General features: G+C 43.6%; 2 protein-coding genes across 3 annotated transcripts in view; one reads left to right on the top strand and one right to left on the bottom strand.

Annotated features, from left to right (window-relative positions):
• Positions 1 to 13,228, bottom strand: part of WASHC5 (WASH complex subunit 5) — a 45,758-nt gene extending 32,530 nt beyond the window's left edge. Inside the window, exons 1-9 of the mRNA XM_083749014.1 lie at positions 13,004 to 13,228; positions 9,576 to 9,872; positions 7,898 to 8,043; positions 6,024 to 6,108; positions 5,660 to 5,760; positions 3,989 to 4,178; positions 2,736 to 2,888; positions 777 to 890; positions 314 to 485 (exon numbers count right to left, since the gene is read on the bottom strand). Of these exons, the coding sequence (XP_083605140.1) occupies positions 314 to 485; positions 777 to 890; positions 2,736 to 2,888; positions 3,989 to 4,178; positions 5,660 to 5,760; positions 6,024 to 6,108; positions 7,898 to 8,043; positions 9,576 to 9,761 (1,147 nt within the window). The 5' untranslated portion in view covers positions 9,762 to 9,872; positions 13,004 to 13,228. The remainder of the gene's footprint in view (positions 1 to 313; positions 486 to 776; positions 891 to 2,735; positions 2,889 to 3,988; positions 4,179 to 5,659; positions 5,761 to 6,023; positions 6,109 to 7,897; positions 8,044 to 9,575; positions 9,873 to 13,003) is intronic.
• Positions 13,229 to 13,506: 278 nt separating this feature from the next.
• NSMCE2 (NSE2 (MMS21) homolog, SMC5-SMC6 complex SUMO ligase) overlaps positions 13,507 to 24,583 on the top strand; it is a 204,455-nt gene continuing 193,378 nt past the window's right edge. The window contains exons 1-2 of one of the 2 annotated variants that reach the window (XM_083749464.1): positions 13,507 to 13,566; positions 16,781 to 16,927. In XM_083749464.1, coding sequence (XP_083605590.1) covers positions 16,795 to 16,927 — 133 coding nt within the window. In that variant the 5' untranslated portion in view covers positions 13,507 to 13,566; positions 16,781 to 16,794. Of the gene's footprint in view, positions 13,620 to 16,780; positions 16,928 to 24,583 lie in introns of both variants that reach the window. The other variant, XM_083749463.1, reaches the window with a different exon arrangement.

Here is a 24,583-nt window from a genome sequence, read left to right as displayed (position 1 = left end):
ATTCTGGATCCTATTGTTCTAGGGCCAATCAGACTGCTGCATTCTGAATCCTATTGTTCCAGGGCCAATCAGACTGCTGCATTTTGGATCCTATTCAACTCAGTACATAACATAACCAACTCAGTAATTTTTGATATAACTGTAAAAAGTACTCTGAAAATTTATGATTCCAAAAACGAAACCTTCATCTGGTTGTAAATATTAAGATTAAACCAGCAAGAACGAGTTTTTCTGTAAAAAACAACAACATGATTTAAATCAAGTCTTACAGACTTGCGATTTAAATCAAATCCACCCTGGTGGAAAACTTTACCTGAGTCTGCAGTATGCAACATCATCCACCGTATCGCCACGTTGCAGTCTCTTAAGCAGTTTAGTAGTTTGGGGATATTGTCCAGTACCATCTCTTCCCTCAAGCAGCCTTCCTTAAGAAACTGCTGCACCTGGGTGTGAACCCGCTCCCTGACTGCGGTGCATCTGCCAGCCTTCGAAAGACAGAAATAAAAGGAGCGTTACTGCAAAACAGGCGGAACTCGGTAGGGCACTAGGTCAGAGGGATGTTGTATGAGGCCCTCAGAAAGCCGTTCCTTTGCCTTCGCCCATCTCCAGCTGCTTTGGACTACAACTCCCATCAGCCCCAGCCAGCCCACCCTCCATGGGAACTGTAGTCCACCTGGAAGGCACCAGGACAGTAAAAGCGGAGCTAGAAGCATCACAGAGCAGCAGGTTTAAGGAGAGGAAATTCCACTTTGCGGAGAAAACCGCATTTTGCCAACCTGTTCCTTGACGTTGGAAAGATCCAGCGTGTAGTTCAGAGCCATTTTCGCAGCTTTGTAAGGCTCCCAGGCTTCTGCCAGGTTCACACACATCCCCATATAAATGCTAATAACCTGTGGAGAGAAACAGAATGTAAGAGGCAGCCTGAGGGACCATCTGGCTCTCCAGGATTTCAGAAAGGATTATCTCCCGGCTCTCCCTGGCAGCGCCCAGGATTTGAACTGGCACCTTCTGCACATAGCTGTCAACCGTCCCTTATTTGGCAGGAAAGTCCCTTATCTCAGCGCCGTGTCCTGCTGCTGTCCCTTATTGATGATGTCCCTTAAATTTCCTGGGTTTCAAAGGAAGCAGCTCCTCTCCCTCCCTCCCTGCCGGCCAGGGAGGAGGGAGGCTCCAGCTGTGTTGTTTGGCTGCATTGCTCACCCAATAAGGAGTCTAAGAACGACTGGGGGGTGGAGCTTGCATGCCTTGTGCCAATCAAATCGGCCGCGTTGCCTGGGGACTCGCCTTTGCACAGCGCTTCCCAGTGGAGAGGTGACGGTGGTTTTACTTGCTGCATCCCCTTTGCTGGGTTGCTGCGCTGTGGGAACCACCGATTGAGGCTTCGTTTGGCTGCTAGCTGGGCTTTCTGCCTTTGGCTTGGAGGGGCTCAGAAGCTGAACCTCCCTGTGCTCCAAAAATCCCTTATTTTGACTGCTGATCCCTTATTTTCGAGGTCCCTTATTTTCCAATCTGTAAGTTGACAGCTATGCTTCTGCATGCCAGGCAAATGCTGTACCATTTAGCTACGGCCCTTCCTCAGCCAAGCTCCTATCAAGCCAAGTCATCGTGGATACTCACAATTATGCTTTTGCAGTTCTTCCGACAAAATCTACAAGCGATGGCCGACGTGAGACGCAACGCTGGCCAGTTTTCTAGATATGTTTCGGAAGTTGGATCTCAGCGAAGTCTAAACGAAGGTTTCCCAAACTTGGGCCTCCAGCTGTTTTCGGACTACAACCCCCATCATCCTTGACCACCGGTCCTGCTAGCTAGGGATGATGGTAGTTGTAGTCCCCAAACAGTTGGAGGCCTACGTTTGGGAAACACTGGTCTGAATGGGTCAACAGGGGGCGGGGCTGACAGGGGAGGGAGCCCAGGCAGAAAGCATGTTGCCATTGGCTCCCGACACATCCATCAAAGTCCTGAGGGAACTGCTGGCGCAGCCTCCCTTTCCATCTTCCGGGGGTTAAATGCCAGTGGTGGGCGGGGCCAGGGGCAAAAGTGGGAGGAGCAAATGCTACTTTTGTACATGAGGATTGGTTAGGGGGCGTGGCTAGGGAGATGTGCAGTCTGGAGAAAGTCCCGAGGGCCTGACAAGAGTGGCTTGAGGGCCACATTGTTCCCCGAGCCTCAGGTTTCTCACCCCTGCACTCTACACTTAATATTCATTTGTTTTAGCATTTATATTTTTTCAAATGCTTTTTATTGAATTTTCTTTAACACAAACAAATAAAATAAATACCCTAACATTCCACAATCATATGTCTACTTATTTTCTAAACGCTCTATCGTGCACGGACGTCCCTCCCTTTAACAGGTTTTCATAATATTCTCTCTTTTTTTGCAGGTTCTTAATTATATTCTATACACATCACAAAATTTATTTTAACCCTACTACAGTCTTTAAACTTCTACAATTGCTATTTATATATCCAACCAATTTACTCCCTTCCTTTTTGAACTTTGTGTCCTCTTGGTTACGGATCCTGCGGGTTAGTTTTGCTAATTCTACATATTCACCCATTTTTGTCTGCCATTCCAAGTTTTAGCATTTTAAAAAGTTGTAAGCCTTTGCGTTCAGCTGCCATGGCAGAAAGGAAGCACATAAGGTGCAATAAATAAGAAACGAACAGTGAGGATATGCGCTTCCAAATCTATTTGGCTGTTTCGTTGCTTCAGCTCCGAACCGTATTTACCCAGTTGTCTGGAAAATATTTGTCCACAATCTCCCTCATCTTCGCTTGCTGCGTGTGCAGAATGGCGGGATCAAAATAAAGCGCCACGTACAACATGGCCGCCTGAGGAGCGAGGGCGACGCTGCGGTGCTCTGGTAATGGGTATGCAGAAACCTGAAATGGGAGGAGAGCAACAGGAAGAGGGAGACAACAAGTCAATGGCCGCCATGTAGACATAGAACAGTATGATACGATACAATATCTTTATTTACAGATAGGTAGCCGCGTTGGTCTGCCATAGTCAAAACAAAACAAATTTCCTTCCAGTAGCACCTTAAAGACCAACAAAGTTATTTCTTGGTATTAGCTTTCGTGTGCATGCACACTTCTTCAGATACACACTTTATTGTGTGTATCTGAAGAAGTATATCTTTACTTCTGAACAATGAAATTGAAAATCTACATTAAACATTCAAAAAACCCTAAAAACTCTGAAACCCCATTTTTAAATACAATATACTATAGAGACTCCTTATACTGCATTTAGAGCCAGAATTGCATTTGGGTAGAAACTGTTTCTCAGGCGACTAGTCCTGGTCTTTTATAAACCTGTACCTTCTTCGAGAAGGCAAAAGCTGAAAGAGATCATTTCTGGGGTGCGCGCTATCCTGCGCTATCTCTGCAGCTTTCTTATGGCACCTGGAAGCAAAGATTTGATCCAAGGTGGGAAGAGTGCACCCAGTTATTCTCTCCGTAGTCTTTACAACCCTGGACAGCATTGTTTTGTCCCTGACCGTGCAGTTTCCAAACCACACACACAGACCATAAGTTAATACACTCTCCACAGTACAATGGTAGAATGCCATCAACAGGTCCTTTGAGAGACTGTTTTTCCGGAGGATTCTCAGAAAATATAACCTCTGCTGTGCTCTCTTCATCAGGTCTTTGCTCTTTTTTATCATATTTTTGTGTGTGTTGGAAGCTGCGCAGAGTGGCTGGGGTATAAATAATAAAATTGTTATTGCGAGTGTTAAGTTAGGCCTAGAGGGGCAGTGAGAACCAGTGAGATGCAGTGCCTAGAGTGTCGGACTAGGACCTGGGAGGTCTGGGTTCGAATCCCCACTCAAGTCACATGACGCTCACAGGGCAATCTTGGGACAGTCACTCTCAGCCTAACCAACCTCACAGGATTCTTGGGGTTAAATGAACACCTCAGAGGAAAAGGCAGGATGCAAATGCAACAAGTAAATAAACAGGTCTTTCCCGGCACTCACCTGGTTGTATATATCATCCGACCTCAGCCGGCCAATAACCATGCTGATGAAGGTTTCGTTTATGGGTACCCTGCTGAAGTAGCTCTCTGGATAGTTTGCAGGCCTCTTCGCTCCAGGCTGACTCGAATACCCTGTGCTCCGGAGCAGCTTACATATGTCGTCCATGTTGGAATCAGCAGAACGGGCAGCGCTGGTTGGCAAAGAGAGAAAAAGGAGCTTCGGGAGCAAGAACAGAAGAAGAAACACGAAAAAGGGATAGAGGACGACTCTTGCAAGCAAGGCACACTGACACGATCTCAAATGAATTCAACTTTGAGAGGCTGAATCCTTAGAAGCAGTACGTCAGGTGTGCTCTAGCAGGTCTTATTGTTTACATTTTATGCGTTTCCAAAGGGGCATATGTGGCTGATGATGCCAACCTCGTTTCATCTTCACAACAACCCTGTGGAGTTAGGCTGAGAGAGAGAACTATTGGCCCAAGGTCAACCAGCGAGCTTCATGGCTGGGTGGGGATTCGAACTCGTCTCCTAGGTCCTAGTGGATTGCCTCAGGTGGTGAAAAGGGGTGAGCTGCCCCTGCGTCCTAGTCTAACACTCTAACTACACCACCATACTGGCTCTCTTTTAAACCTCTTTATATTGTATAAATTTTTATTGGTGGCCGATACATTTTGTTTTGTGTTTGTTGTCAATCGCCTTGAGTTCTCTTGGACGAGGAGTGATGGGTAAATATTGCAAAATAATTATAATACAGATTAAAATGTGAGCTAACGAATCTCAAATTCAAATCTTGCTTAACTTTGGGCTTTCTAGGAGACTTGTGGAGATCTTCTGAGGGGTCTGCTCTATGCCCAACCAGAATCAATCAATCAATCAATCAATCAATCAATCAATCTCTCTCTCTCTCTGTGTGTGTGTGTGTGTGTGTGTGTGTGTGTGTGTGTAATGGGTATAAGTGCTGGACTAGGATCTGCAAGAACCAGGTTCAAATCTTCACTTAGCCATGAAGCTTACTGGGGGATTTTGGACCAATCACTATCTCTTAGCCTAACCTACCTCACAGGGCTGTTGCAAGGATAAAAATGGGCTGCAATTGATTTGTTACCTCAGGATAAAAATTGTTCGAAAAAAACAAATACATACATAAATAAGGGTTGGCGGGCACATGGGACAGGGCCTTCTCAGCAGTGACACCCAGTCTCTGGAATTTCCTTTTCAGGTAGGTGTGCCTGGATTCCTCCCATTCTGTTTCAAGGTGGATAATTAAGGGCATCCATCTCTACCAGGCTTTTTAAAAATAAAGATTGAGTTTTCTGTTCCCCAACTGCTTCTTATTTTTCCTAGCTTCCTAAAATCCTCAATTTTAAACTTGTTAGTTTTGATAACCTCTTAATTATGACAGCTGATTTATGCATAATCTCCTTAAGGCGTTGGCACAATATCTTCTTATATAGAAAGAAATGTAGGATGTCATCATGCTCTGCAGTTTGTGTGCCCGACAACCCTAACTCCATATAAGGCGGCTGCTGATGTTCCCATTGTAACTGGGACCTTCTAAACACAAAGCAGGCACTATTCCACTGAGACATGTGATTCTCAGCAGAAGTTCACCTTGCTATCTTTCTGGGAAATGCTAGCCAGAATCAAGAATGGTCAACAACGTTCAGAATACCTGTATCTATAGTAGGAAACCAGCATTCTCTCTCGCACCTCCCCTTCAATTTTCTGATCGATGACGAGCAACATGACGCCATACAGATAAAGGGCTTCACACTACAGTGCAGGGGGGGGGGGGAAATAACAATATTGTGCTCATTGACATCAATAGTTTCAAAGGCCAAAAACAGTGCTGCCTAGCAGATTTAATTCATTCATTATTAGTAAATTGCTTAGGTGATTCCACAGCCAGGCCGATCCAGCAAATCACTTCACCTGAATTAACACGATAATCCAATCTCTTGTTTTTTGCCCAGGCAAGTCTGCACAGAACTGCGGAGCAGGCGGGTCTATTATTGCACAGAAGCCAGAGTGCTTACCAGCAGCTGTTTGCCATCCTCATTCAGCAGCACCGTTTCTATGGTTTGCTGGATGTAAATTCCTTCATTGAGGTCATCCAGATATCTAGGAACAGCATAAAAATCAAGAATAAGGTTCAGTCGTTAATGGCTTACCAGCCGCAACGGATCTCCTTCTGAACACCAGTTGTTGGGAATCACAAAAAGGGAGCGTGCATCTGGTTGGCCACTGTGAGAACAGAGTAGCCTTTGGCCTGACCCATCAGGGCCATTCTTAGGTAAGGTTGTCTAGCCCTAAGAATAAGGAGTCTCGCAGGGAGATGTCTCACGACAGCTAGGACAGAATGGTTTCTATAGCTGGGTCAAGCAGCGTATCAAAAGATGGGTAGCAAGCTTGAAGCTGAGGAATGCATTCACAACCTGCCATGGTGAGGTGAACTCAACCTGCCTTTCCTTCAGTTTTTGTGATATATTCGTACAAGCAGCCCCTTTCAGGACCAGTCGGCTTCCTTACTGGAGATGGGACTACTCAGTGTCAAGAGTAGGGAGCAGGGTCTTAAGACCTCCTACCTCACCAAAAATTTTTATCTCTTGTAATACTTTCGGGAGTGGATCTGTTGGTTCTTCCACAGACATCACCACGTTGTCTGCAAATGCTTTTAAATTTATATTGTCCCTGTCCCACTCTTAAATATCTTGATTACATCTTATTCTTTGAGCCAATACTTCTAAAAACTATTATAAACAACAAAGGTGACAATGAGCAGCCTTGTCTTGTTACTTCAGTTATTTTACAGTTCTCAGTCAGGACGCTATTTAGTACAGAGGTATCTCAGGTTAAGTACTTAATTCGTTCCGGAGGTCTGTACTTAACCTGAAACTGTTCTTAACCTGAAACACCACTTTAGCTAATGGGGCCTCCTGCTGCCATAGCACCACCGGAGCACGATTTCTGTTCTCATCCTGAAGCAAAGTTCTTAACCTGAAGCACTATTTCTGGGTTAGCCGAGTGTGTAACCTGAAGCGTATGTAACCTGAGGTACCACTGTATCAACTTAGCTGACTGGTCAGTATATATATTGCTTCGACGCCTTGTATTAAAAGTGTCTCCACAACTCATATATTCTAAAACTTTAAACATAAAATCCCAGGAGACATTATAAAAGGAAGGCAACAAGGGCTATCGTTATATGTCAAGTCAGGCAATGATACCAAGTTCAGGGCATGTTTTGCCTGTCTGCATGCACAAACACAGCATTCTAGACACCAGCCCATTTGCTTTGCCCTGTAGAAATCAATGGGCACCATTTTGAGCAAAGCCCACCACAGAATGCAAGCACATTTTTTGGTGAAGCCTTGCTGATGCCTCCAGTATATGCAAATAAGCTAAGATTCACAGCCATTGTCTCTTATTAAAATTTAGCTGTGGCTAAACCCACCTCTTCAGTAGCTTGCACAGGGCTTACGGTCCACTGTCATTGTCTTTAGAGATTATGCCCAAAATACCATCAACTTGTGAAATAAGATTGGCAGCACCAAGCAGCAGGGTCTTTTCAGTTGTGGGCCCCAACTCCCCCCTCTACATCCCTCTTAGCTTTTTCAAAAGTATTTGAAAATGTCATGTTCTCCTCAGCTGTTAATATAATGCTGATGCCTCTTCCCTTTAAAAACAACAACTGTGCCATTGTTCATTGTCTGTTTTGAATTAACTGCTACAAATAATTCTCAGCGTCGCTTCCGACGCTATAATTACACATTTCTATAATCTAATTTTCTTGTGATTTTATATTGCCAGTTGCTGAAGCCACACAAGCTTAAAAAATAAGAAAAAAATAGAATCAAAGTTTCAGGGGGGAGGGGGAAGAGATCACAGGTTTTGGGCCGCAATTACGCACCTGTTTAAGTCAACGATATATTTATGAACGCTTTGGAAAGCCAGATAGAATCTCGTCAAGATTTCTATGTTGTTCTCGCGAAATTCGTCGTCTAGATCCTGGAGATCAGGTTTGGCTTCTAACTTCCCTTCCCACAGCTCAGGTCCCTGCGATGAAGAAACAATCATTTCGATGAAATATGGCATAAAGAAAGGACCACCTTATTATTTGCCAAATATCAATGTGCACTTGATGTGAATTACTCTAACAGTAAGTTTTATTATGCACGCTTTACCAAAAAGTTCCAGGGCAGGTTACGGCAATAAAAACACAACATTCAAAACAAATTAGAATCACAACTAGGGTGGGTGCTAAAAAAATACTTTGGTGTCGAAAGCCAGGTTAAAAAGATGCAATATCAGCATATGAGGAAAGTTGCATAACTGAAGGTACCAGATACAGCTCTATAGGGAGGGAATCCAACAAGTTAGGGTTGTCAACAGAGAATACCCTCTCCTGGGTGAGTCTGTAGGAAAGGAGGCAGTCGTTCAGATCTTTGGGGCCTACATAATATAATCAGTTTTTATCACTTTAAAGAACAGAGAGTTTAAATATGACTCCAGCGAAGCAAAATTTCTTAATAATAATAATTTTTTTTTATTTATATCCCACCCTCCCCGGCCAGAACCGGGCTCAGGGGGGCTAACAGCAGTAAAATTACAATAAAAATATAATAGGGGAAAGGAAAAGAAACCAATTTAAAATACAGGTTAAAATACAATTTAAAATGCAGCCTCATTTTAAAAGTAGCCCATAGATCAAAACCATAAGGGGAGGGAAACATAAGGGTCAGACCGAGTCCAAACCAAGGGCCAGGCAGCTCTGTCTTGCAGGCCCTGCGGAAAGACGTCAAGTCCCGCAGGACCCTAGTCTCTTGTGACAGAGCGTTCCACCAAGTCGGGGCCAGTACTGAAAAGGCCCTGGCCCTAGTTGAGACCAATCTAACCACCTTGAGACTTGGGATCTCCAAAGCGTTGTCATTTGTAGACCTTAAGGTCCTCCGTGGGGCATACCAGGGGAGGCGGTCCCGTAGGTACGTGGGTCCTAGACCGCATAGGACTTTAAAGGTCAAAACCAGCACCTTAAACCTGACCCTGTACCCCACTGGGAGCTAGTGCAGTTGGTAAAGCACTGGATGAATGTGATCCCATGGCAAGGACCCCATAAGGAGCCTCGCCGCGGCATTCTGCACCCACTGGAGTTTCTGGGTCAGCTTCAAGGGCAGCCCCGCGTAGAGCGAGTTACAGTAATCAAGCCTGGAGGTGACCGTCGCATAGATCAGTGTTTTTCAACCACTGTTCCGCAGCACACTAGTGTGCCGCGAGATGTTGCCTGGTATGCCGTGGGAAAAATTGAAAAATTTGAAAGATTTAAAAATAAAGTATTTTATAATTTTTCATATTTCTGTTTACTTACTATTTCGTAATTATAAAATACTTTCTTTGTGTTTATTTGATTCCTATTCAAGAGAATTGCTTTATATATAGTCAATATAGGCACAGTTAAATTTTTTAACATTTTCCAGTGGTGGTGTGCCTCGTGATTTTTTTTTATGAAACAAGTGTGCCTTTGCCCAAAAAAGGTTGAAAAACACTGGCATAGATCACTGTGGTCAGATCAGGGTGAGAAAGGTATTTACCTTGAAATAGCTGAAATCAAATATAATATCGCCATATTTCTGCTGATCAGCCTTGTTTCTGAGTCGGAAAACACCTGGAACGAACTCAGAGAGTCTCAACAATTCAGCAATGATAGCATTTCCACAAGAGACAATTCTGAGAATGGCCTGCCCGCAGTGATTATTTTCCGCTAGGAAGTCCACCATGGCGAAGAATAGTATGATTCTTCCAAAAGTATATTTTCAACCCAAGTTTGTACTTTCACTCTTTTAAGTTATCTGAAGGAAGATGCATTGCTGAGAGCTCCATTAATATACCTGAAAAACAGCAACCACCGAACATATTTGACATTGCATATTCTTCATATCTCAGTTTATGATGTGTTCCCATTCCGCTACCCAACACATTTTTTTTAATTACAAGCCTGTTCTTAAAATATGTTTTTCTCAATACCCTGGAATAGGGTTTCACAGCATAAACAAAACACCTATTTCTTAAGTCAGATGAGCAACAGCAGCACACTCTTCTCTGAAAAATAAGTTGAGGACACCTGCTTAAAATGAAATGCGGCCCATTGGATAAAACAGGTAAAGAACTTGCAGCTCACAAGTTGTTAGGCCCCCTCCCCAACATTTTTTGTTCCTTAAAAAATTGCTGTGTTAACAATATCTCTTTAGAAGTGGGTTATAAATATGTTCTATAGTAAATTTTATCCAGCAGGGCTTAGGAAGGAAAAGAGGGAGAAGAAATGTCCCAAACTAAAAATACGTTGGTGTTCTTAGCCTTTTACAAGAACTATATTTGATAAAAGATTGATTTCTTAGCGCCATTTTGAGCCTCTTCCTCTTACTTTGCTTTTCACAACAGCACTTCCAAGCTTTATTTCAGGAGGGTAAAACATGGACCCACAGTTATACTCACAAGGAAAACGAAAAAAAAAGTGTTTTCAAGTTGCAAGAAACACTCGGAACAACAACAACGTGTGTGTGTGTGTGTGTGTATATATATATATATGTGTGTGTGTGTGTACACACACATACATATATATGTATATACATGCATATATATATATATATACATATACACACACACACACATGTATATATGTATGTGTGTGTGTGTGTGTGTGTATATATATATATATAAATAAATATAAATATATATACACATATATATATGTATATACAATAGACGCTTGGGTTGCGAATGTGATCCGTGCGGGATGCACGTTTATAACCCGTGTCTGCGCACATGCGGGTTGCGATTCAGCGCATGCGCGGCCATCAAAACCCGAAAGTAACCCATTCTGGTACTTCCAGGTTTCGGTGGTCCATAACCCGAAAAAATGCAACTTGAAGCGTCTGTAACCCGAGGTATGAGTGTATACACCACACATTGCATGCGTGCACATAATTTTCCTTGCTCTGGAGGACAGGACTCGAATCCATGGCTACAAATTACAAGAAAGAAGATTCTGATTAAATATCAGGAAGAACTTTCTGAAAGTAAGAGCTATTTGAAAATGGAAAGTGCTGCTTTTGACCCATAAAGCCTTAAACGGCTCAGGACCACAATACCTCAAGGTCTGCCTCTCCTCATATAAACTGACCTGGACCCTGCAACCATCCTCTGAGGCCTTTCTTTGTGGGCCTCCTCCACGAGAGGTCCAGAGAGCGGAAACATGAGAAAGGGCCTTGTCTGCAGTGGCTCCCTACTTTTGAGATGCTCTCCTCAGGGAGGTTTGCCTGCTGCCTTCATCTGAAGGCAGCCCTGTTTAGGAAGTGTTTAAGGTCTAACCTTTTGCCATGTTTTTACTATTCTGCTGGGAGCCGCCCAGAGCGGCAGGCTCAACCCAGTCAGATGGGCGGCATACAAATAATAAAATTATTATTTTTCACAATTTTAATAAGAGAGATCTGGAGGGTGGCAACACGAGAACAGGCCTTCTCCGCAGTGGCTCCCCCATCTGTGGAATGCTCTCCCCAGGGAAGTCTTCATTGAAAGACCTACATTGGTTTCTAGTATGTTTCCAAGCACAATTGAAAGCGTTTGTGCTGACCTTGAAAGCCCTAAACGGCCTCAGCCCAATATATTTGAAGGAGCGTCTCCACCACCATCGTTCTACCCAGACACTGTGGTCCAGCGCTACGTTCCCTCACTGCGAGAAGCCAAGTTACAGGGAACCAGGCAGAGGGCCTTCTTGGTAGTGGCACCCGCCCTGTGGAACACTCTCCCACCAGATGTCAAAGAGAACAACAACTACCAGACTTTTAGAAGACATCTGAAGGCAGACCTCTTTGATGCATTACTGTATTTTAATATTGTGTTGGAAGCCGCCCAGAGTGGCTGGGGAAGCCCAGCCAGATGGGTGGGCATAAATAATAATTTATTATTATTCTTAATAATAATAATAATAATAATAATAATTTATTTATACCCCGTCCATCTGGCTGGGTTTCCCCAGCCACTCTGGGCGGTTTCCAACCGAATATTAAAAACAGTACAGCATCAGACATTAAAAACTTCCCTAAAGAGGGCTGCCTTCAGTTGTCTTTTAAAAGTATAATAGTTATTTATTGCTTTGACATCTGCTGGGAGGGCGTTCCACAGGGCAGGCGCCACTACCGAGAAGGCCCTCTGTCTGGTTCCCTGTAACCTTAGTTCTCGCAATGAGGGAACCGCCAGAAGGCCCTCGGCACTGGACCTCAGTGTCCGGGCTGAATGATGGGGATGGAGACGCTCCTTCAGATATACAGGACCGAGGCCGTTTATTATTACACACCTTTAGGCGCCAGGCAAAAACATTCCTTTTGAACTAGGGCTTTGGTTGATTTGATTGACACCCTATGCCTTTTTAAAATATGGGTTTTGTGAAGGAGGGAGGTTTATTGGGTTGCTGTTTTTATTTTGATCCTATATTTTGTGGTTTTATATTTTGATTTTGTTCTGTGAGCCGCCCTGAGACCATCGGGTTATAGGGCGGTATAGAAATTCAATAAATAATAACAGTGCTTCCCCCCCACCTAAAAAAAATGTTTAGGGGTACTCTCATTTTCCTACTCATATTGAAATACTGCTCCTTGATGAGGCCAAACTTAGATTCAAAAAATGTTTAGGGGTACACCTCCCTTGCGTACCCCCCCAAAAAAACCTGAATAATAATAATAATAATCTTTAGGCCCCGGGCAAAAACTGCATGCATTTTATAAAACCACCACCTATTCCATGATTCTATAACCTATTTTGTGTTTGTTTTTGGAAGGGGAGAATTTTGCAAAGCCTGCATTTGCACGGGGCGTCGTTGCCTTTGGTAGAAACTGCCCCCGGGTTTCCTGTTCCAAACACGGGAGCCTTTGCAGCAAAAAGTGAGAGTCGTCGCGGGGGCAGCACCCCTAGAATTAGAGCCTCGTTAACCCCATTGTTTACCCCCAGGGCCCCCTGTACTTACTCGGCTTGCAGCTGGGATCTTTGCAAAGGCAGGAAGCGGCGGCTCTCCTTCTTCCTCTGCAGCCCCGTTATTTTGCAGAGCCCAGCAGGTCTTTCGCAAGCAGCAGCAACCACCCGGGTCGACCAGCCCTTGGGGCGAAAAAGGGAGAGAGGATCAGGATCCCGGAACCGCGAGGGGGCAAGGGAAGGCGCTTGCAGCTGCCAAACGCCGTCGGTGCTGCAAAGCGCTGGGCTGAGCCCTCCTCCCCGCCTCGCATCACATGAGGGTTTCCCGGGTCATGTGAACAGGCGCCGGCTGATGATGAGACGCGCGTTTCCCGCCGCTGCCCCACCTCTCTCCACACCCACAACCCCGGGGATCCCTGCGCCAGGCAAGCGGGGGGACGGCCGAGGGATGCAAAAATAAGAATAAATTAAGAATAAAATAAGAATAGAAAATAGGGATCTTCGCAAGGCAACTGCAAAAAAGGAAAAGGGGGAAAAAAAAGTGGGCGGAGGACGCATCTGCCCGCCTCCTCTTTCTCAGGAACTAAAGGGGAGGAGAGAGTCAAGGGAGCGGAGTGGGTGTGTATCTCCAGTCATTTGTAATCGCTATCTTTTAAAACTTATTAAATAAGGTATAAAGACATTTATTATTATTTTTAAGTATAAAGAGAGAGGGGTGGGAACTTCCAAGAGGGCAGAGGTGCTTTTGCGCAGTGCTATTTTTGTTCTATTATTTTTATTGTGATGATGCTAGCATATAATATTTTATTCTTAGATATAATAATAATAATAATAATTTTATTTATACCCCACCCTCCCCAGCCAAGACCGGGCACAGGGCAGCTAACAACCAATAATAAAAACAAGTTGATTAAAATACAATTTAAAAGATTAAGATACAACATTAAAACATTAGGATGCAGTCTCTTCATAGGAGGAGAAAGGAATATGCTTCAAGTGGCTGGGTAAATCCAGCCAGGTGGGCGGGGTATAAATAATAATAAACGTTATTATTATTATTAAGTTCCCTTACCCCGAGGAGCATGCAGTCCAGCAGTTCTGCCCGGGAGGTGGAGAAGCCGTGGGAGCGCAGAATGGCCTTCAGGAGTCTTCCTGACCCTCTTCCCCCCTATAGATCCTAAATGCGTGGCAACAAGTTGTGGGTGGTAGTTTGAAGGGGCGGGAGGGCGGGGAGGAATTTATTTATTTGTTGTTTTGTCGGCCTGCTTTATAAACCACAACTTTTCCACAAGTTTCCATGTGCTCATGTTTGTTGCTGCTTTGCTGCTTGGATTCTAGACCCTTGGAATCACAGTTCTGAGTTTAGGCCCTGAAGGCAGGATTAAATCTAGGGTGGTTTTGTTTTGTTGCTGTTTTTGCTTTACAGAGATTCTCCTTTTATGTATTTATTGGAGAAGCTGGCCTTCTTTTTACAATACTTCTAACTGCGTGTAATCAGCACTGTAGAAATTTATGTATTATTTTATGTATTATATTTATGTATTATATAAATATAATGTATATATATGTATGTATATATGTATATATATGTATGTGTGTATATATATATATATATATGCTTTCGTAGATTTTCACGGGTACAGGAATGCAGGTTTTGGTGTCCTCGGGTGTCTTCCCGTGTAAAAGTTGGGGTGTCTAGGCGACGTTTCGACGAGGTCTCACTCGTCATCTTCAGGCTGGTGCTTTCGGCTTCTTGTTACTGGAACAGAGCGGGATCTCAATGTTTGAGTTCCTATAAATACTGTAGAGGGGGTGTGGTGTCTAGCCTCCAATGTTCTGGGCAGAGAGGAAGTTCCCAGGCTAGTGTGCCTTTTCTTCTTTTGTTCCTTAATTACTTGAGAGATACCTTGAGTGATTTCTTGAGTGATATCCTGAGTACCACTTAGGTGGGTCATTAGGTGTGGATTAGTTGCTAAAGTCTTTGTGTCTTGACCTCTTGAACTTTGTGAAGAGTTTTCCTGAGAAGATGGCTGTATTGCACTTAGTTGTGCTTTGGCTTGGCTTCGTGTATAGGGGCGAGCTGTGGTTTTGTGGCTTGTGTCAGCCAGATCTGTGTAGGGATTGCAGGGGGGTGCAGCATCCGGAGGTGCCACCATGGATTGGCTACTGGATGGTGTCAGTAATTCATCTGTGGAGAGGGTCTGGGTTTGGGTCTGGTGTGGTTGATTGGTGTTGGCGTTCTGTGTGCCTCTGGATCTGGTGTCAGTTTTTGTGGGGAGGGCTAATTTCCAGATGTCTGGCAAGCGGGATGTGTCGTCACGCTTGTTCATGTTGTGAGGGTGTTTCTCTATCTCGATGGCTTCCATGATTATTCTCTTGTGGTGATGTTCCGTGTTAAAGAGCAATTTGGAATCTGCAAAATTAATTTCGTGTCCTGTTTCTTTCATGTGTTGGAAAAGAGAGGAAGTTTTTTCTTCTTTTTTGACGGCATTCTTGTGTTCTGCGATACGTGCATTTATTCGTCTGTTTGTTTGTCCAATGTACGTGGCTGGGCAGACTTTGCAGGGTATTTCATAGATCCCTTGGTTTTCCAACTGGATTTTATCCTTGGGGTTTCTGAGGATATTGGCTATTTTTTGGTTGGTGCAAAAGGCTGTTTTGATATTGTGTTTATGGAGGATTTTGCTAATTTTATCTGTAGTGCCCTTGATATAAGGAAGGAGGGCCATGCCATTGTTTTCTTCTGTGTCTTGGTTTTTGGGGGGTGTTTCCTTTTGGATTAGCTTCGTAATCCTGTTTTGCTGGTATCCATTGGCAATTAACACATTTGAGTAATTAAGGAACAAAAGAAGAAAAGGCACACTAGCCTGGGAACTTCCTCTCTGCCCAGAACATTGGAGGCTAGACACCACACCCCCTCTACAGTATTTATAGGAACTCAAACATTGAGATCCCGCTCTGTTCCAGTAACAAGAAGCCGAAAGCACCAGCCTGAAGATGACGAGTGAGACCTCGTCGAAACGTCGCCTAGACACCCCAACTTTTACACGGGAAGACACCCGAGGACACCAAAACCTGCATTCCTGTACCCGTGAAAATCTACGAAAGCAAATATGTATATATGTGTATATATATACACACATATATACATATACATGCATACACACACACACACACACATATATACACACCAAAATGATTTTTAGAACTGTGCAGCCTGAGTACAGTTAAGAAAAAGAGGTGAAATCAGCCTCCTTAAGAAAAAGAGGTCAGAATAGGCCAATATTTATGTGGACTGTCCACAGATCAAGATTGCTTCTTTAGGTTTTCAGATTTTAACCTAGCTCAAGGTTGTCTTCTGAACTAGCCAGATCAACGACATTTTTATTTTCCAGTCCATGAAAAATACGATTTGAGAATCCTCTTGCCACAAAATGGCAATTAGACATAGCGTTTTGGCAACTGCAACCTTGGTTTAAGAAGCCATTTGGCCCCTAAACTTCAAATATTGAGGATTATGGTTTAAAATTATTATTTTTTAATTTGCGGAATACAGATAGATATTCAAGGTTGCGGGCTATTCTATACAGTTCTGTACGGCGTATTGTTGAGAACAGGGATTTTCAACTGACAAAGAGGAAAGATGGCGAAAGGGAGAGGTTTCTTTGTGTTGTGGATGAGAAGAGAGTTTGTTTGTCTCAAATTAGACCAAATATAAATGAGATTGACTAGGCACCCCTGCCTTCCGAGAGACAGGAAAATGTGTGCATGAATGTGCATTGCACAGTGGCACAGTGTCAGAAATGTAAAAACATACGTTATATTTTTTCAGGAAACACTTCCACGATGCCTGGGCGCTCTGTGGTCTCCTTCAGCGCTGTGGATGCCTGCCTTTCATCTCTGAAAACCTGCCAGTCCAACATAAGTACCGGAATGGACATTGCTACAAGAGTTGCTCTGGACCTTGTGGAAAGTAAAAGTGAGTTGTGGGTTTGTTTTGTGTTTTTGGAGTGGCTATTATTTGTGCTGTTGCTTTGTTTTCTTTAAAGAAGAAACCCAGCCAGGTGGGCGGGGTATAAATAATAAAATTATTATTATTATTATTATTATTATTATTATTATTATTATTATTATTATATTCCACCTTGGTCAGACTAAATCTGGAATACTGTGTCCAATTCTGGGCACCACAATTTAAGAAGGATGTTGACAATCTATAACACGTGCACAGGAGGGCGATCAAGATGGTCAAAGGTCTGGAAACTAAGCCTTATGAGGAGCGGTTGAAGGAGCTGTTTAGCCTGGAAAAGAGGTGACTGAGAGGAGATAAGAAAGCCATCTTCAAATATCTGAAGGGGTCTCATAGGGAAGATGGGCAAGCTTGTTTTCTTCTCCGCTGGAAGGTAGGACTTGGACCAGTGGCTTCAAGTTGCAGGAAAGGAATGTGGCGATCACACAGGGTCCCTGGACGTTTCACCGTCTATTGATCCCTGTGCCAGCACTTTATTTATTGCTGCCACCACCCAGGCCCTACCTGGTACAATACCGAGTCAAGTCAGGGTTAAATTGGAACATAAACTTCTGTTTATTTATTACAGTTTAACAAGCGTGTGGTTTCATAAACGGTATCGGTCAATTACAATCATGGGGTGCCTATCCAGACCTATAACTTCCGCTACCTGCTCTCACTCACTAAACCACCTCTCAGATATTTACTTGTCTTCCTAGCTCCTAACTATTCCTGACTCAGCCTATTTCGCTATACTAATTCAACCTACCCACAGACTCTATCCCAATTCACTCCCACTCCAACCAACCACCCAACTCCCAACGAACTCCTTCCTTCACCCCTCCCAGAGCTGGTTTTATAGTCCCTCTGACTCCACCCCCTGGGTTCTGATTGGGTAACCTGTTTAACTATTTCACCTCCAGCACTCTCATATGTTAACGTCACAAGGAGATTCAGACTAAACATTTGAAAAAACTTTCTGACACTAAGAGCTGTTCAGCAGTGGAACAGACTCCCTTGGGAGGTGGGGAATCACCTTCCTTGGATGTTTTAAAGCAGAGGTTTGTCATGGATGCTTTAGCTGAGATTCCTGCATTGCGGTGGGTTGGACTAGATGACCCTTGGGTCCCTTCCAACTTGAAGATTCTATGATTATGAAGCTTTAGTTGAGTGTTAGAATGCAAATGGGGCCCTGGATAAACGTTCGGTGCCTCCAAACAGCAGTAGCTGTTTAGCTTTGTTAAAGTGCACTTCAGAGAAGTCGTAGTGTTCTTTCCTGACACGTAAGTTCTCCCCCCTCCATTGTGAATTGCATTTTGAATGACAAATCAGAACCAGACATAAATGTGATCAGGAATGTGGCTTCTTTTGTGCTGCAAAATGCAAGCTCAGTTCTGATTAAGGCTGGGCGATACCAGGTTTTCAACATTGCGCTATACACCACCAGCTAAACATCGCAATATATCATGATGTCTGAAAAAAGGATGCAGCTTTGTAGAGGCGTTGGTTGGCGTCACAGTTTTCCCCACATTGCGGTTTTTGTATAGCATACATGCATCATGATTTGCGGTATATTGCCAAGTCAAAAATTATGAAACCAATATCGTGATAAGGACTTCAGATCGGTTTTCGACAATATATTGCCCAGCCCAAACACACATCATGATTCATGATATATTGCCAGGTGAAAAAATTATGAAATCGATAATCACCATAAGGACTTCAAACTGGTTTTGGATGATATATCAATATATCGCCCAGCCTTTGTTCTGATGTAGCTCTCCCTGGTGTTTCTATTTTCAAAATAACTGTTTTTCACTGGGCATGGGTATTTAAGCTTCTAAGGGTTCGTCATTGTGTAGAAAGATGCCCACTTGCATTGAGAAGTCAGAATGCTGGGTGCACAGAACTGACTGTCACTGTGTGTTGAGATTAGGCTTGTGTGCTTTTGACTAGCTGTCGGTGGACCCCCAGATGGAGAGGGGAGACTGTCTATGGAGGTTTTGGGGACCTGCCGGGGGGGAGGATTGCCAGGGCATGAAAACATCCCACAGTGTTTCCTTGGTTCTCAAACGTAATCCGTTCCGGAAGTCTGTTCCAAAACCAAAGCGTTCCAAAACCAAGGTGCGCTTTCCCATAAAAAGTAATACAAAATGGATGAATCAGTTCCAGACTTTTAAAAACAACAACAGCAATTTAACATGAATTTTACTAACGAGACCAGTGATCCATAAAATGAAAGCAATAAACAATGTACTGCAGTCACACAATCAATCTATCAGTAGCTGAACTGGGTTCCACACAGTCACAAAAACAAAACTAAAAGAGCCGCAAAAATAAAAACTCAAAATATATAGCAAAAACAGACAGACCTCAGCTTAACACTCAAAATGGAAGCGTGGCAATCAAATTGGAAGCGTAACACTCTTATGGAGCACATTCTGCTTCCAAAAAAAGTTCGCAGACTGGAACAGTTACTTCTGGGTTTGCAGTGTTTGGGTTCCAAGTTGTTCAAGCGTAGAGGCGTTTGAGAACCAAGGTACCAGTGTACACAGTTTCCCTAATATGCATTGTACTGGGGCAGTTTGATTGCCGCACAAGCCAAGGGTGGTTTTGCAAGAGGGGTTTAGATTAATTCATGGAGGGCAATGCCATCAATGGGCGTTGGTCGAGTTGGCTGGATGTTGACCCCAGGGTCAGAGTTCTTGGGGAACAACAGCGGGAGAGGGATATTATGCTTGTGGGAAACTCGTAGGGTAGCCCAATCTCAAGTTGGGCCCGAATGCAGGCCTCCAAGCCTTTCCCCCGGCCACGGACTTTGATTCACATCTTCCTGTTAGGATTCTTGCTCCGTGTTTGCAGTCATGGGATTGTTTTCTATCACATGATGGTGTATGTTTTCATTCCACAGTGTGGGAAGTGACGGAGACAGGATGTTTATCTTACTGTGTTCCATGCTGTGGGACTATTGTCCTTTGTTTCTTTCTCTTTGCTGTCTGATAAAAAAGAGGAAGGAGCTGAGTCAGAATGCTCCGAGTGTATTATATGTAAATAAAGTAGATTAGCCAAAATGCTGTGCTACTGAGTTCTGTTACACAAACTGCGAAGACTCTGTTGTTCCAAAGCGTCCTACTGCCCCTTGGTATCAGTTGCTGTGATGTTTGGGCTGGAGAAAACTTGAAGCTCCCGAACGACAGACCAGGAGGGAGAGAACATGCCCGTCAGGCGTGTGTCTCTGCCAGGGTCCTCCACGCGAGTAGGACGATCCTAACACTTCCTTGAGCATTTTTGCCTGGCTGGAACGTGCCCTTTAACTCTGATAAAGACTTGTGCTTGGCTTATGCTGCGGTCTGGTTGGACGCGGAGAAATGGTGGGAGGAACCAGCTGGGGAGACCCCAAAGGAACAAGGCTCGGAGCCTGGGCATTGGTGGTGGGACGGCGATGGTCAGAGGAAGAAGATGGGGAGGAGGAGGTGTCGGAAGTTGAAGAGGTCACAGGGCTTCGTGAGCGGGGAGAGTGTGTGGCAGAGAGAAGTCTGGAATCAGAGGCAGAAGCTGAAGCAGGAGAGTGGGAGGAGGGGAGGCCAAGAGGCAGAGGTGAGTCCGACTGCTGAAAAGTCACAGGGGTTGGTCAGAATCAAGGACAGTTGTACCTCAGCTCCCAAACGCCTTGTGAGTCAAACATTCTGGCTCCCGAATGATCGAAAACCGGAAGTGAGTGTTCTGGTGTTCGAACGTTCTTTCGGGCGCCAAGCTTGCAACGGGGCTTCCGTGGCTTCCAATTGGCTGAAGGAACTTCCTGCAGCCAATCGGAAGCTGTGCTTTGGAAGTCGAATGGACTTCCAGAACGGATTCTGTTTGACTTCCGAGATACGACTGTATACACTTCTGGAGTTACTTCTGCTAAAAGAACCACCATAGCTGCTAGAGGGCCATGAAAATTAGTCTCCCGCAGGGTGGATTTGATTTAAATCAAATCGATTTAAATCACGGTTTAAATCATGATTTATGTCACTAGTCGGTAAGACTTGATTTAAATCCTTTTTTTTTTTAACAGAAAGACTCATTCTTGCTGGTATAATCTTAATATTTACAACCAGATGAAGGTTGCATTTTGGAATAATAAATTTTCAGAGTACTTTTCACAGTTATATCAAAAAGTATTGATTTGGTTATGCTATTAGAAATGTGCAGACAGATAATTATGAAATTATTGTGAGGTTTAATAAGTTAACTGTTTATATTTGGACAACTTTTCTGCTGTACTTTTTATCGGAAGGAGAAAAATGATCATTTCCTTAATACCAATTTAAACAATTTATTTAACTAAAATAATAACATTGTAGCATATGTTTCCATGTTTGTTAACTGATGTGGTTAAACATTTTTTTAAATAAAACAAAACTTAGACTGAGTTTTAGCACACATGAAAAACTTAAAACAAATCCTTATTTCCTGATGGAATGGCCTTTTGACTATAATGTAACTTAAATAGAAAAGTATCTTTAGAAAGATTTTTTCCCTCTAAAAGCATTTTATTTTAAAAATCTGATTTAAATTTTTTAAAAAAATCATTAAAAAATCATGGATTTTTATTCACCCTGGTCTCCTGGGCCTTTTAGACTCTCCTTTCCATGTACTATCTGAAACCAAAGGGGCGGTTTTTGCCTGATGTGATGTACCGTATTTTTCGTCCCATAGGACGCTCCGTCCCATAGGACGCACCTACTTTTTTGGGGGGGAAATAAAGGAAAAAAAATTTCCCTTTATTTCCCCCCCAAAACCAGGTCGGGGAACAGTGGGTTGGCGGCGCTGCGCCTCCCGCTGTCCCCTGAGCTTGTGGGGCTGCCCGATGTCTGCCCGGCGCGCGGGGCGCTCTGCTTCAGGGTGCCCCGCCCACCAGGCGGCAGGCTGCGAACACCTGCGCGAAGCACGGGGTGTCCTCCAATGGGCGCCCCGTGCTCCGCGCTGCCGGCTGCCGCCCGCAAGCCTTGCGCGCCCGGGGTGTGTTCCCCCGGGCACGCAAGGCTTGCGGATAGCTTCCTGGAGCCTGGAGAGTGAGAGGTGTCGGTGCACACCGACGGCTCTCGCTCTCCTGGCTTCAGCGAAAGCCTGCATTTGCCCCATATGACGCACACACATTTCCCCTTCATTTTTTGGGGGGGGGGAAGTGCGTCCTATAGGGCGAAAAATACGGTATTTTGGCATCTTTTTCCACTCATCTATTCCACTAATAATGTGAGTCTGAGAAGAGGGGACCATCTTAGAATGGAAACCACTTTTCAGAGCCTTTTTGAGTAAAGGGCAGGAAAGAAATGCTGCAAATTGATAAATATGAATGGATAATAAAAGTTCCTTTCTTTTTTGCAAATCATCTTTACGTATTGGTTTCTTTTAATTTACATTCATAGAATCACATTATAACATTTCAGTTCTCCTGTGGCTAAACATGTATTTCTAAATAATAGTAAAGAAAACGTAAACAAAAATTTGTGCTTAATCGCTTGATTTGTTTGCACTCCTTTTATACTTGACTTCCCTCCCCTTCTTACTTGGGTCCTATGTTTTACTTATTTGAATGCCTCTCTTAGCACGTCTATGAGTTTGTTTTCCTGTTTTTCCACTATATTTTAGTATTTTTTCTTACAGAAGTTATTCTAAACCAGTCAAAATTTCAATTTCCCCGTGATAGTCTTTCAAATATCGTTTGACTACGTTCCAATATTCTTTAAATTTTTGTTTTGTTTGATCTCTTATCTGCCCAGTCAACTTGTCCGTCTCTGCGTACTCCATTAATTTGGTCAACCAAGAGTCTAATAAAAGTTTCTGTACATTTTGAGGCAAGGTAAAGAAGCTGTGGGGCAGATATTCTTTTTTCTTTAAAATTACTGTAAGTGTTTCTGTGCGTTTTGAGAGGAGGTAAAGAAACTGGAAGCGATATATTATGGTAGAGCACTAGAGGGAGCCCTTGCCAAAGTTAATCTCCAAGGACATTGAAGAATCCAAGTCACTTTGAAATTTAAAAATTTAAGCAGTGCTTTTTTTCAGGGGGTAGTCGAGGCAGTTATGCACACCTATTTTTCCGGGGGCGGAAGCATTTTATTTTAGAACTGTGTGTTTTCAGTTGAACTGACGTGTCGCCTGCTTCTTAATTGATTAATCAACCAGTTTAAATTCAAATGCATTTCCATATTATAAAGCCTTCGTTTTTCATTTAGCTATACGAAGTGTGAGCAAATCTTATTTTTAAGCAAGCAACTCCACTATTTGCTGTTAGTAACAGAGCCTTTAATATTTTCTGTTTCAGACCCTGTTACAATTAGATGCCAGAGAATGAAAACGAACCTAATAGCCCCATTTTAAACTTCCCCCATCCCAAATAAAATAAAAAGTTTTAGTTGTTTAGGGCTGCAAGCCTCGCAGCAATCACAATCCTAGACTCAGAAGGAAGTTCTACTGAGTCTAACAGGATTTATTTCCAGAAACATGACTAGAGTGTCACCCTAAATATGTTAATACTAACGAACATATAAACACCACCACGGTTCTCCACGATAGCCTAGACTGAATTGTAGTGCGTAAAGGTAAAGGGACCCCTGAACGTTAAGTCCAGTCGTGGCCGACTCTGGGGTTGCGGCGCTCATCTCGCTTTATTGGCCGAGGGAACCGGCGTACATCTTCCAGGTCATGTGGCCAGCATGACTAAGCGGCTTCTGGCGAAGCAGAGCAGCGCACGGAAACGTCGTTTACCTTCCCGCCGGAGCGGTACCTATTTATCTACTTGCCCTTTGACGTGCTTTCGAGCTGCTAGGTTGACAGGAGCTGGGACTGAGCAACGGGAGCTCACCCCATCGCAGGGGATTCAAACTTCCGACCTTCTGATTGGCGAGCCCTAGGCTCTGTGGTTTAGATACTTAGCAAGGATCAAAGTTGTGTGTCATGAAAAATGTTTGCTCATTTCCGTGGCAAATATGTCGCACAGCTCCCCCCCCTTTGTCTTAAATAAACCCCTTTTGTTGCTCATTTTTTTGGGGGGGCGGTGTTGCTGTTGTGGATTACTATTTAAGATAGTTCGCACCCTTCTGATCTTAGAGAATTTGGAGCAGTCCACATCCGTAAGATACACAATACAGTACAGTAATTTACAAAAATAAATCCATTCAATAAAGCGATTAAAAAACAATACTATCCGAACCAGCAGCCAATCACATTTTTTACAAAAACAAACCAACAAGCCACAGAATAACACGTGAAAAGCCTATTGAAATAAAAGAAAATGCTTCTGTTAATAATAGCGTGAGGGGAAATGTCAAAAACTGTTGTTGGACTCCTTGCTTTGAGTCAACTACGCTCTTTGTGTGTGTCTCTGTATCTGTGTGTTGTGTTTGTATATATATTACTTACACACACACACACACACACACACACACACAAATAACATATTTAGCTTTGTGTGAAAATGGCTAATTAATAGCAACGACCCACCCTGCCACCACCCTAGTTTCCAAGAGGAAGACAGTTAGCAAGATTTAAGAAGCCGAACCAGCTGGAACAAATTAACTGAAAACACAGCTGACGTGTGTGTTCGGTCTGGAGATTCCTTTATGTAAATATTACGCCTCTCTA

This window comes from Podarcis gaigeae, assembly GCF_964106915.1.
Source record: "Podarcis gaigeae genome assembly, chromosome: 7".
Lineage (NCBI taxonomy): Eukaryota > Metazoa > Chordata > Lepidosauria > Squamata > Lacertidae > Podarcis > Podarcis gaigeae.
The sequence above is the reverse complement of the archived record's forward strand: the minus strand, read 5'-3'. Positions and strand labels throughout refer to the sequence as shown.